This window comes from Actinia tenebrosa, unplaced genomic scaffold (assembly GCF_029948245.1).
Source record: "Actinia tenebrosa isolate PJP-AT-01 unplaced genomic scaffold, QUT_ActTen_1.0 PGA_scaffold13__45_contigs__length_12533684, whole genome shotgun sequence".
NCBI lineage: Eukaryota > Metazoa > Cnidaria > Anthozoa > Actiniaria > Actiniidae > Actinia > Actinia tenebrosa.
Window position 1 is genome coordinate 2,955,696 of NW_028292573.1, and position 13,004 is coordinate 2,968,699.

Sequence of the window (13,004 nt, forward strand, 5' to 3'; positions counted from 1 at the left end):
GTGAGTGGAATTTCCCTAGCTCAGGGGTTCAGTAAACGCGCTATCGGCCAGTATAGTCGGTGTGAGTTTTTTTACCCTGCAATGAAAACAATCATGAATGACTAGTCTGACTTTACTAATCTGGGTATGTTTTCGTAAGCCCTGATTGAAATTCAAAAGGATGCAGTTGATGAGTATCACCGAAACGTCACGGGCCTCAGTCATCATGATTATGAACAACAGCAATAACAAGAGTACAGCAATATTTTATTTGAGCTGCTTAAAATGGCGAAATTATATATCTGACAAATGTTTCTCTATTAATTATTTTAATTTTTTCTTTCTTTCTTAACTTTCTTTTTTTCTTTCTTTCTTTCGTTCGTTCGTTCGTTCGTTCGTTCGTTCTTTTTTCTTTTTTCTTTTTTTTCTTTCTTTTTTTCTTTCTTTCTTCTTTGTTTGTTTGTTTGTTTCTTTCTTTATCACTTTCTTTCTTTCTTTCTTTCTTTCTTTCCTTCTTTCTTTATCACTTTCTTTCTTTCTTTCCTTCTTTCTTTATCACTTTCTTTCTTTCTTTCTTTCCTTCTTTCCTTCTTTCCTTCTTTCTTTCTTTCCTTCTTTCCTTCTTTCTTTCTTTCCTTCTTTCTTTCTTTCTTTCTTTCTTCCTTTATCACTTTCTTTCTTTCTTTCTTTCTTTATTTATCACTTTCTTTCTTTCTTTCTTTCTTTCTTTCTTTCTTTATCACTTTCTTTCTTTCTTTCTGAGTTTTCCCACAAACACCGGAAGTGCTATTTCACTTCTCTTAGTTCCCAGTCCCCCATCCTGAGGCTATATACTAGTCACGTGACGTACACCATTTCCTCTTCTCCATCTTGGTTGTGGAACAAAGGTGCTATCAACGTGGCTCTCCCTCAGCCATTCCTCCTTCAAACTCCCCTCCAAGATCTTACGAGTGCATAAAACCAGCTATTATCAAGCTAAAAGAGCCTTGTTGATAAAACATGAAGGCGGAATCCAACGGGTTTGCTCTGCCGGGTTTTTTACCGAAGCTCTCGCACGAAAAACAAGACACGTTGCTTAAACTCCTAGTATTGTCTATCGCTGCGACCTTGTGTAAGTATACCAGAAAAAAATATTCATATATTTATCTTAAGACGATGTATGATGGTGCTTAGCTGTGGAAAGTCATCAGAGATGATTACAGCTCCATTCAAAGGCAATCGGTGAAATCTTATTACAATCCAAGGAGTTAGATACTTAGTCATTGTGTATCGTATCGATGAAGATTTCTAACAATTATCGAGGGTTTTTTCAATTGGCTAAAAAATTAAAGAATAACTTTGCGGTCATTCTTAAGATTAAAAAATCACTTATAATTTGAACATAGGTGCCTTGTTTTGGGATGATTTTGCATGTTTTGGTATGGCTTCTTCCCTAGCCAAAATAGTGCATTTTTTAGCCATATGAAAGTTTATAATCAAAGCTTATATACCACTTGTTTTGTCTCTTTTAGCCTTTTCAACGAGGTTATTCTCAGTTCTGCGGTTTGAGAGTGTTATTCACGAGTTTGATCCGTGAGTATCCCGTTACTTTATATTTATTTTGTATTTTTCTGTGTGATTTTTTTTTAAAAACCCATTTATTCTATTGTTAATAAAATGATCTCCTATGACTAACTATTATCATCATTATGAACACAATAAGAAATCCTTAAGTAAAGTAATATTTTCCTTTACCTTAATTCTACCTAAAAAAATACTTCCACAAGCACTAAAGTTCAGAAATATTTATGAATTCTTCAAATACCCAAAAAAATGGGATAATAATAATGATAATACGAAAGAGTCTAACTTTGAAATGGTTACCTAGGCTTTGTTAGAATCCTTTCATACTGTATTTTGATGAATATTCATAACTTGAAGAGTATAAATTTTCTTTAGACAGATTAAACTACTTAGAAAACCTTTATTTTTTAAAGAGGGAAATCATCTTAATGAAGTTGTAAGAAATAAGGATGTTCTTCCAAAATTAAAAAATAAAATACTGCTCAAATCATCGAGGGGAATTAAACTAGATTCTCGGAAGAAAACCTAGGTTAACAAATTTTAACTGCATAAATGTACATACATACATTCATATTATTAACTAAAGGACAGTACAGAACTGAACAGGCATATGTTAGAAGGCCAGATTTTTGAATTACACTTTATTGCATTAACAAGTGTTGATTTTGATGTAGTTTTACACACAGGATACATTATGATAATAACAGCTTTGTAAATACAGGTTAAATATTCATCTCTACTACATGACTTGGTTCTTCACCATTCATTGTTACCCCAATCCAACAGTAAGATCTCATTCTCATAAAAATACAGGTTAAATTGGGTTAAGGTTTTGTCAGGTTTGAAAAAAAAAGATTGAGCAGGGCTTATTGCTATAGTCACAGTATACAGCAGTAGTGGCCCAGTTCAACAGTCAAACTTCATGTTAGTTACTGTAGTAATGATGCCCATATGCAAAAATATCCTCAACATCACATATATCTCTTTTTATGTTATTAGAAATGCAATAGAGTGCACACACTAAACCCGTGCAGAATATTTAGTGCTTATTAGTAGTAATTCATACAGAATCCTTTGTTTCCTATTGATTGATTATCACCATTTAGTACTAAAAATTAGCATTTGTTTCATGGGTTTAGTGCGAGCTCACTACATGTACGTGTACTGTACTTCTGTACTGTACTCTAATGCTGCTACAATTTCTCAGAAACTTATTCTTTTACTTATCTATTTTTCCAGTTACTTCAATTACCGCACCACAAGGTTTCTGGTAGAGGAAGGGTTTTACGATTTCCACAACTGGTTTGATGATAGAGCATGGTATCCCTTGGGTCGTATCATCGGTGGGACAATATATCCTGGTAAGAATCATACTAAATACAAAGGAAAACTACAATTACCAGGTTACCAGGCATTCCTATCAATCCTGATTTTATCCGATCCTGTCAAATTTAGACATTTAAAAATGAAATTGAAAAAGTGTACATTTGATGTGAAAAGAATGAATGTGGCATGACGGAAAATAAGGCATAGTAGTGGGATTTATTAAAATGGTCTATAAAGAAATTCTTACTCCCCACAGTTCAATTTATTTTGTGCAATAAACAACTTCAACCATACGGTGGCCATCATGCTAGGGTGCAAAAGAAAAAAAAAGACAAAATATTGTGTGTGTTTGTCTTTCTTTTAAGGGTACAGGTGATTGATGTGCCATTTTAAATCATCTGTCTTTGCATTCCCTTTTGGTGAGCTGTTAATATCAATCAACGTCAATACTTTAGCAGAACTTTATTTGCCTCCTGGATAGCCAAATGATGCCTTGCAATCCGATGAAGTAATCCATTGATATTTACGGTGTTCAACTTACCTATAGAGAAAAAATAATGCTCTGGGATCATCACGAGTACCCTATATTTCATATTCTGGCTGCGTTGCCAGCGTGGTTGGTCCTTGTGGTGTAGTGGTTAACGCATCGGACTAGAATACTGAAGACATGGGTTTGATTCTCACCAAGGGCATTTGATATTTTTCTCTTATTCTCTCTAATCTACTGAAAATCGTTTTGCCCTCTTCCCTAATGCTTGACAGTTGTTTTTGTTGACCTTCATTGTTTGTCTTACATTATAATTCCTTTGTTTACCATAGGGTTGATGGTCACATCTGCCGTCATCTACCATTTCATGAACTTCTTTCACATCACAGTCAACATCCGTAATGTCTGTGTGTTCCTGGCACCATTGTTCTCATCCCTGACCACCCTCGTAACATTCTACTTCACTAAGGAACTCAAGGTACAGCCTGTTGAAAAAACACCTTTATTTTACAACCATCACTTGCAGTATACACACTTATATAAGGTTATCTGAGTGAAATGTGAGTGAAATGTTGTATTTAGCGAGTAAGAAAAAAATTAACTACAGGCTGTAGCTAAGTTATGCAAGTACAGTGTATGGCCACAGTCCAAAATGGAAGGACTGAAAAGTTTAGAATCAGCATCAAGTAATGTTTGTTGTTAGCTGCCAGGATTGATCGCTAGTGACTTTGACATTATTTCTTCCTAGTGAGAACAAAACTCACTAGCAAGGTTTTCCTAGTTTGTTTAAAAGTTAATTTCGTGCCCTGATCTACACGTACTCACACACTGGGTACTACTATTGTTTATTCGTGAACTATCATTTACAACACTCAACACTCAACTCACCTGCTGATTTTGACAAAGGGAGGAAAACCAGACAAAAAGCTTCTTACATTAGGGATCAATCATAGCTTTGATTTGACCATCTTCTTAGTATATTTGCAATTTCCACTTTATTTGAAGGATTAAAATAATGACCATCAGTCGCAATCATCATTTTCAACCAATTTAGTTTTAGCTCGGTCTTTTTACCTCATTTCTGGCTTAATAAAACTGGTCAAAATGGGTCACAAGGCAAATATTTGGCTTTACAAATTCCAATTCTAGCTACACTTTATCCAATGACCAGCTATTATTTTAAGCCCTGTGCATATAATGATAATTCTCTCTTCTGACAATTATTAGATATTTGCCATACACATGTACAGTACACATCTCCATATGCAAATTGTACAGTGCATGTCTGCATGGTCCAGTAGCAGTATTAATTCTGTATGTTGTTATATGTTAAAGGATGCTGGAGCTGGTCTTGTTGCTGCTTCTATGATTGCCATTGTACCAGGTATTAACACTTCCAATTTACAGTACTATGGAAATCGGTAGATTTCACCCATTCATTTTTGCTCAGTCCAACGGCTACATGTATCAAAATGTGTCACATAGGTTTTTATATACCAAATGAGCAAATGTTTACTTATAGGTTCTTTGTGATACTATGGATGTTACTGAAATGGTTTTTTTTACACCAGAAAAATAAATGTTTTGTTTTACTCTATCCATAAATATGAAATTTTTAGTCTGTATTCCTTTCTTCATGTGTTGGCATCCTTTGATAAATTTCTTTTTCTCGAATTATCGAAAGAATGCCGACTTATGGTGAAAGAAAGTATAATAGTAAACAATCGCAAAGGTTTATAAAGATTGACCAAAATTGATGAAGATCCATTGAAGAAATAGAAAATGCGTGCACCTGCTGTATACAGTTATGAAGCATGTGGGGGTTGGCAGAATATGGAGAAGTATTACATGTAGGAGAACATAGGATAGGAATGATGTACAACTGAAAGTGTACACAAATGCGGTGTGCTCCATAAAGCATGCACTCCCAACCAATCAGAATACAGGATTTATGACAGTTTTTTAATCCTGAGTGATAACGAGGCTTTCTGGGCATGTGATGCGATGCCCATCCACAATGTACATTTTTTGTAAAAATGCTAATTAAATGCTTGCAAAAATGCTTACATTGGCATGTCCAGCTATTGTTGTTATCAGACTGGACGCATAAATTTCATTGTAAAGTTGAATGAATTAGTCTATGTGCACAATTGCTTGGTAATATGATTCTATTAATATTGATAAAATTTTTGCTGTTTGTTCAGGATACATTTCCCGTTCTGTTGCTGGTTCATATGATAATGAAGGCATTGCCATCTTCTGCATGTTGCTGACCTATGCATTGTGGGTCAAGTCAGTCAAGACCGGTTCTCTTTTCTGGGCTACAATGTGTGCTCTTGCCTACTTCTACATGGTAGGTATAGGCTTCTCAATCATTACAGTATAGAAGATTTCACAGCATTTCCACAGCATTGCTCTTTATCAACTGCTAATAGAGATGAAAACCATGGCTGTTCATTGACCAGCTATGATGACCAGCCACATTAGACTGTTCAATAGTACTGTATGTGACCAGTCAGTGTGACCAGTCAAGAGGACTGGCCTAAGAGGTACTGTATTTTGCCTCACAAGTGTAAGTCTTGGTCAGATACACTGTATTGTCTGTTAAATGGCCAATTGTGTTTTGCCCTGGAATTTAAATTCAAAAAATATATATACATGTAGTAGTAGTAGTGAAAGTTTTTTGCTTTGACAGGTACCGCTATAACATGTAAGATTTTATACCCCAAGACTATATTAATACATGTACATGTAACTTGTGTTTATAATCCAGGTATCATCATGGGGTGGATATGTGTTTCTGATCAACTTGATCCCTCTTCATGTCCTGGTCTTGATGATTACTGGAAGATTCTCCCACAGGATCTATGTAGCATACTCTGCTGTAAGTATAGTATGATAGGAAGTAACCATAGCCCATACTGTATCATTTACAATAATATAAGGAATACTCTTTCCATGCCCAGTGCCCAGACTTTGATCAGCCCAAAGGCTATTTCAGGGTATTGAGAAAATGTGAAGTTTTTGGTCAAGATTTCCTTTGATTTTCCCCAAGAAAAATTTATAGGTTCCAAAAGCCACATTAAACACAAAAAAGTTTTTCTTCCTCTATCCAAGCACCTTGAAGCTGGTTACATGTATAAAAACTAAGCTGATTTTTTCGACCTTCTCAGTGTTTGGCTAGAGGACAAGACACTTGATATAAACTTGATATAAGTATACATATATGATTTTCATCTAACAGTGCAGTGTACACCTTTTTCACATAATCTGTTGTCTAGTGTAATTGCATATTTTTTTTCATTTATTTTATTTGTTTTTTCCAGGTGTATTGTCTTGGTACCATTCTATCCATGCAAATCTCATTCGTAGGTTTTCAGCCTGTACAATCCAGCGAGCACATGGCAGTAAGTACACAAATCACCAGAAAATGCATGTTAATTCCCAACCTTCCCTCAAATACCTCTCTTTCAATGTCCACCACTGTTTTGATGACCACAGACTCATTTAAATTCAGATTTAGCCTTTTTCATAAGAGTGACTCCTTCGCATCCATAATTGTTGGTATTATTCAAGTTTTAATTTCTTTAAGTTAGTTGATTTTTGTAAATGACTTTATTGTAAACAAGGCCCAACCTATACTAATAAGTCTGTGGTCAAGAGTTACCTCAACTCCAGCCTCAGTAACTATTGTGTATAAATTGTTCAGCATATATTGGCTGTCACTAATGTAAAAAAGAGGTTTTAAACCACAGATACAGTACATGTAAGATTGTTGGAAGTGAAAAATGCTACTAGCATAAAGAATATTTTCGTTACTGCATTTTTGTTATGATTTAATCATGAATTTGACAATGGAAGTGTCCAACATTTCTGGCCAGTTTTTATTGATATTTTGAATAATGATTATTATTTTAGGCCTTTGGAGTATTCGGTTTGTGCCAGATCCATTCCTTCGTTGACTACGTCCGTGCCCGCATGTCACGTGACCACTTCCAGTTCCTCTTCAAAGTGGTAGTAGCTACAGCAGTGGTCGGAGTGTCCTTGGTTGGTGGTGTTCTCACAGCTACTGGCAAGATCTCTCCATGGACTGGCCGATTCTACTCTCTCCTTGACCCATCTTACGCCAAGAACAACATTCCAATCATTGCATCAGTTTCCGAGCATCAGCCTACCACATGGTCATCATTCTATTTTGATCTTCAGATGCTGGTATTCATGTTCCCTGTGGGCTTGTACTACTGCTTCAGCAAGCTGACTGATGCTAATATCTTTATTATCATGTATGGCATCACTAGTATCTACTTTGCTGTAAGTAGTGCGATGCCACATATAAGGCATTATTCCCCTTGGATTGTGTCCAAGGGAGGTTAACTGGGTCCCCAGGCCCATAGGAGACTTCATCAGAAATACTTGTTACAGAGATTTTTTTCTCAAACTCTTAGATTCACTCTGATACCAAGATGTCAATCGTTTACTTATTTCTTTCTCTCTTTCCTGCTCCCTCCCCATCATGTTTTTCCTCCACGCCCCCCCCCCCCCCCCATTTTTACAGATCAATGTGCATAAGTACTCTATTCATGACCACATTTAATGTTTCAGGTACGTAAAGTAATTCTATGCACAGGCATCAGTGACATAATTCGATGCAAAGTTGGCTGATTTTACCAAATGAGAGTGTAAACCCTCGTTTTGGTAGCATTATTAAATATGGTCATACTTTTGCACATTGTGATGTAACAGTGATTGAAATACTAATATGCACAGCTCCCCCACATACACTATACATGGTGATGGAGTGTTTGTTTACCTTACTATACAAAGTTTTATCCTTTACTTTAGGGTGTCATGGTTCGTCTAATGTTGGTCCTTGCACCTGTTGCTTGCATTTTGTCTGGCATCAGTGTATCCACCATCCTGACTACCTACATGAAGGTAAACTATGCCATAACATGTGATAATAATAATGATAATGATTTATGATTTATATAGCGCCCTTTCTACATGGATATAATCAAAGGAACTTTACATTGAGTTGTGATTCTCAGATTGCTTTTTATGCCGTTTACAAGCATGAGAGATGGTTAGTATAAGGTGTAGGCACTGAGGGTGGTCACTGCCAGGGTTTCTTTACATCCTCAGTGGTTCTTTTAAGTCCCCGGCTCCAATGTTGGTTAGTAACGTGTGCTATCCATTGTAATCTCTTCTCTGATGAGCAGGGGTTATATAGAAGATTCCAGCAATTAATCTTACAGATTATGCTACAGTAGTACTGTACCTCTTAAGCATACCACTAATTAAGAAGAAAACCTTCATAAAACAAGCAGTTACACATCTTACCTACTTGCTATAAAGTAAATGGTAACACTGTGTTTGTTTACTTGAAAATACAAATTATTCGTTTATTTTAGGGTGTTATGGTTTGTCTAAACCTTAAAACATCCCAAAGTTTTTTCTCGTATTTAATGGAACACCATTACTAAGTGGACACCAGGCGAGATCTCAAAGGTGTCTCCTTAATAGAGGTGCAGGCACATGTATTACTGTATTGATTGCAGAAGAAATCTCTCTTCCAGGACATCCTTTATTCGCTGGCATCATTGAGAGTGTCTGATTAATAGAGCTCTCACTATATTACTTCTTTTCTCAAGCACTCCTACCTATTGTTACAAATATCGTATTCATTTTGAACACATGCAATAATTTCCACCTTATTTATTCAGTTTTATTTGATCATCTGTTCTAGAATCTAGAGACATCGCATCGTCGCCCACAGAAAGTCGCCAAGAAGAGTGACCCCACGTACCCCATTAAGAACGAGGTTGCATCTGTCATGATCGGCATGATGACAATATTCCTGATCACTTACACCTTCCACTGCACCTGGGTGACATCAGAAGCCTATTCCTCCCCATCTATCGTATTATCGGCTAAACAACATGATGGCTCGAGAGTTATCTTTGATGACTTCCGTGAGGCTTACTACTGGTTGAGGCAGAACACACCTGAGGTATTTATAAGAATTTTGATACACACAAAATTTACCTTGTCTTGAAATCCTGGAACTACTGTAAGTGTAAGATCGTACAGATCCGAACCCAACAATTATTTTGCTCTTTAGTCATAGTGGAACAATTAGATGAAAAGCATAGAGTTAATCTCAACTCCTATTTTCTAAAGAAATAATATTTCTTATCATTTTTTAACAGAACTCTAAGGTAATGTCGTGGTGGGATTACGGGTATCAGATAACAGCCATGGCTAACCGGACCATCTTAGTGGACAACAATACTTGGAACAATACGCATATATCAAGAGTTGGTCAGGTAGGAGGACCACATGGAATACTCGTTCAATCTCAAATGTAAAATCGCTTGCAACATACTTTGCGTCGGCCTACACTGTACAGTACAGCTCACAGGAATGTCAACATGTCCACGCGCGATTTCCGCAGGCAGTCGCCGCAGTGACTACATTCAAGTGCGTGTAGTGCTCGCGGTAACTCAACGCGTGCAGTCAACGCGTATGCGTGTATTTTCTTATTGTTATGCAGTCTTTTGTTTTTATCTTTTTCCTTAGGAATCCGATTTTGCGATTGACATTGTATAATTAAAAGTTTTCCAAAATATGTCTATCCATTTCGTGTTGAACACTTTGGGGGTGGGGCAATGGGTCATGTCAGCGCTTTCAAAAAAGCGTCCATTTTGATCTCTTTTTGGAGTTATTTTGACACCTTCTGGAATTCATTGAATACTTCTAGGAGTTAAACTACTCTTTATAGGATCACTAAAATGATTAATTTGACCAGGGAGGTGTGAGGGACTCTTTGTACAGTAGTCTAAATACCACTCCTTTGAGGGGTAAAAACGACTTCGCAAAGAATCGGTAGAATCAATCGTGAAAACGACTAGTTTTGAAGGAAAGAAGCCGTGACGCATTTGAAGAGGACACAATTATTGGAGTGTATCCACGTGACCGAAAAATTGCTTGAGATATAAATAACAATGAAACAGCCGCCATCTCCTTTGATCTATAGTAACAAGAGAAGCTATGATAGATGGGGGGGGGGTAAGCCGTGTAGGATGGACTTGGAAATGGTATAAGAACATGCGTAATAGGTAAATTACGAGCAAAATAAATAACAAGAGCAGCTAATGAGGAATGCTTGTATTGTCAAGCAACATGGTAGCTATGCGTAACGTGCATCCCATAGAATTTGCGATCCCCAACGTTGCAGGCAACCTCGCATCGTGTATCCTTAACAGACCCCTTGCAGCACGTCGGAATGTAGCTTAATTTGGAAGACATAACAATAGGTTCCCAATTCTCAGGAGATTGTAGTTCTTCTGTTTTGTCCTCCAAATTGAGCTGCTTTGACGTCACATGCAAGTGGTGTATTCCTTAACGGAACAGGATTCAGACATTACACTTTGTTCTCTCCACTAGGCTATGGCGTCTCCAGAAGACAAGGCGTACGAGATCATGAGAGAACTAGATGTTGATTATGTTCTTGTCATCTTTGGCGGTTTGACTGGCTATGCATCTGATGGTAAGGAGAAAAAAACTGTTAACTTACCTAAGTATTTATATTGACTGTTGCTGAAGCTGTCAATATACGTTCCATTTTTTTATCGTGCTACTCTTCTCAGCACATTTTTAAAGTTTGTGGCAACGAAAAATATTCCACCGTTTAACCTGTCCATTGTTACAACGTGTGCTATTTTGAGAATGTTGCAGAGAAAAGATCAATTGCTTGAACTTTTGGCAATCTTTTTCGTAATCTCGAATAGGTGTTGGTGCTGTTGTTGCAAAACATGTTATGTGCTGCAATGTACTCTTGTTCATGCTTGGAGTGTTAATCTACGGTTTTCTTCCCTCCGCAAAAAACAAAAACAAAACAAAACACAGGGAAACCGCTAGATTATAATTTTTCTCAGCGTGGTTGACAGACAAAAAAATAAATTGCACCAGGCAGTGACTGATTTTTCTTTGACAATTTCTATCATCAGACATCAACAAGTTCTTGTGGATGGTTCGTATCGGTGGTAGCACCGATAAAGGCAAGCACATCAAAGAACATGATTACTACACGCCTACAGGGGAATTCCGTGTAGACAAGGAGGGCTCCCAGGTGCTCCTCAACTGCCTCATGTACAAGATGTGCTACTATCGCTTTGGTTCTGTCTACACTGAACAGGGTAAGTCACGACCAGTCGCACTAATTCCACTCTAGATCCATTGATGGTAACATTCTAGCATGGGATATCTTATAAATTGTGCTCTGGGTCATAGGAGAATTTAGGAGGAGGGTGGACGAACACAGAAAAATAATATAGCATTTCTGGTTTCGTTTTGCAAAGTCAGTGGTGAGATTTGTCTAACGGCGAATCCGTCCATCCCTACCCCCACCCCCTCTTTTGGATTCCTGGATCCGCTCCTGTTGGTAAGAGGCATTCTGTTTCTAGTCTGGGAACTTGAACTACACCCATAGCTAATGACAACACGGGTGAGGGTAGGGTAGAGGGAGCACGGATTAAACCAAGGTTTTTTTACTCAAGATTTTCAAGTCCAAACATCAACGTTATTTCTATATGACTCGTTTTCTTTCTTTCAGGCAAGCCAACTGGATACGATCGTGTTCGAAATGCTGAAATTGGAAATAAGGTATGTGTGTGTGTGTTTATCCTTTGAATTCTTATAAAGTTTAGATTCGTTCAAATTCCTCGTAATAGGAGATCCCTGTCTCAGAAATTTACTTGATTCTTGAAATTTCCAGAAATAAAAAAAAATCTAAGATTGTACCCAAAAATTTCTTTTTATATGTACCCCGATGTTGTAATGAAGTTATAAGGGTTTTTATCTTTTGTATAATTCTTATATATATATCTAAAGCAATGGTTTTGTAAGAATAAATTGAATGTAGTCCGGCCCTAGGTAAAGTACCTTCAAAGAATTAGGGGAACGATGCGACCTCATCAAATGTGAAGAAATTTTCAAGGGCTTTATATAACAGAACGAAGCGTGTTTTTTAATCCGGGGAGAGACTCCTGGGTAAAAGTAACGGGTATGCTCGAGGGACATCTTATCCGTTTAAAATAATTCCTTTTGAGTGAGATACTGGTATTTTCATTATCCTTTTTAATTTATATTTTTATATATTTTTTAAACTGTAAAAATAATACCACTCGTCCAGGAATTTGAGTTGGATGTTCTTGAAGAGGCTTACACCACTGAACACTGGCTTGTCCGTATCTACAAAGTCAAAGATCTGGACAACCGGGGCTCTTAAATTAGCCGCCCTATTTTTAATATGCCAAGCAAGCAAATCACCAATGCTAATTTAGATTAGGCAGACAGCTTGCTTTAAAAGAATTTTGTAACGATTACAGATACTGGAATAAAAAATTCTACTTGTTATTTCTCCCTATTCTTTTTTTACAATCCCTCCACCCGTTTACTCTATGAAACCTAGTTAAATAGTGTAGCAGTAGCAGACTCGCGGCATTCCAACTCCCGAGTTCGCGGATTCTATTCCTAGACTCCGCGTCACATGTGAGCAGAGTTAAGTTTCATTCGAAGTTTTTTCTCCGTTTTTGCTCCTCCGCCAAAAACTCAGCATCATAAATTCTAATTCGATCTTCGAGTTTAC

At 37.0% G+C, this 13,004-nt stretch overlaps 1 protein-coding gene across 1 annotated transcript; it reads left to right on the top strand.

The window, feature by feature from the left end:
* The first annotated feature begins 827 nt into the window (after nucleotides 1-827).
* LOC116300817 (dolichyl-diphosphooligosaccharide--protein glycosyltransferase subunit STT3A) lies at nucleotides 828-12,772 on the top strand. The gene is made up of 16 exons (XM_031709773.2): nucleotides 828-1,090; nucleotides 1,491-1,551; nucleotides 2,782-2,903; nucleotides 3,688-3,833; nucleotides 4,691-4,739; nucleotides 5,560-5,708; nucleotides 6,129-6,239; nucleotides 6,682-6,762; nucleotides 7,274-7,666; nucleotides 8,198-8,290; nucleotides 9,102-9,365; nucleotides 9,565-9,681; nucleotides 10,802-10,904; nucleotides 11,365-11,553; nucleotides 11,970-12,019; nucleotides 12,549-12,772. The coding sequence occupies exons 1-16, from the start codon at nucleotides 979-981 to the stop codon at nucleotides 12,642-12,644; spliced, it is 2,136 nt and encodes a 711-aa protein (XP_031565633.2). The 5' UTR covers nucleotides 828-978; the 3' UTR covers nucleotides 12,645-12,772.
* Nucleotides 12,773-13,004: the final 232 nt, after the last annotated feature.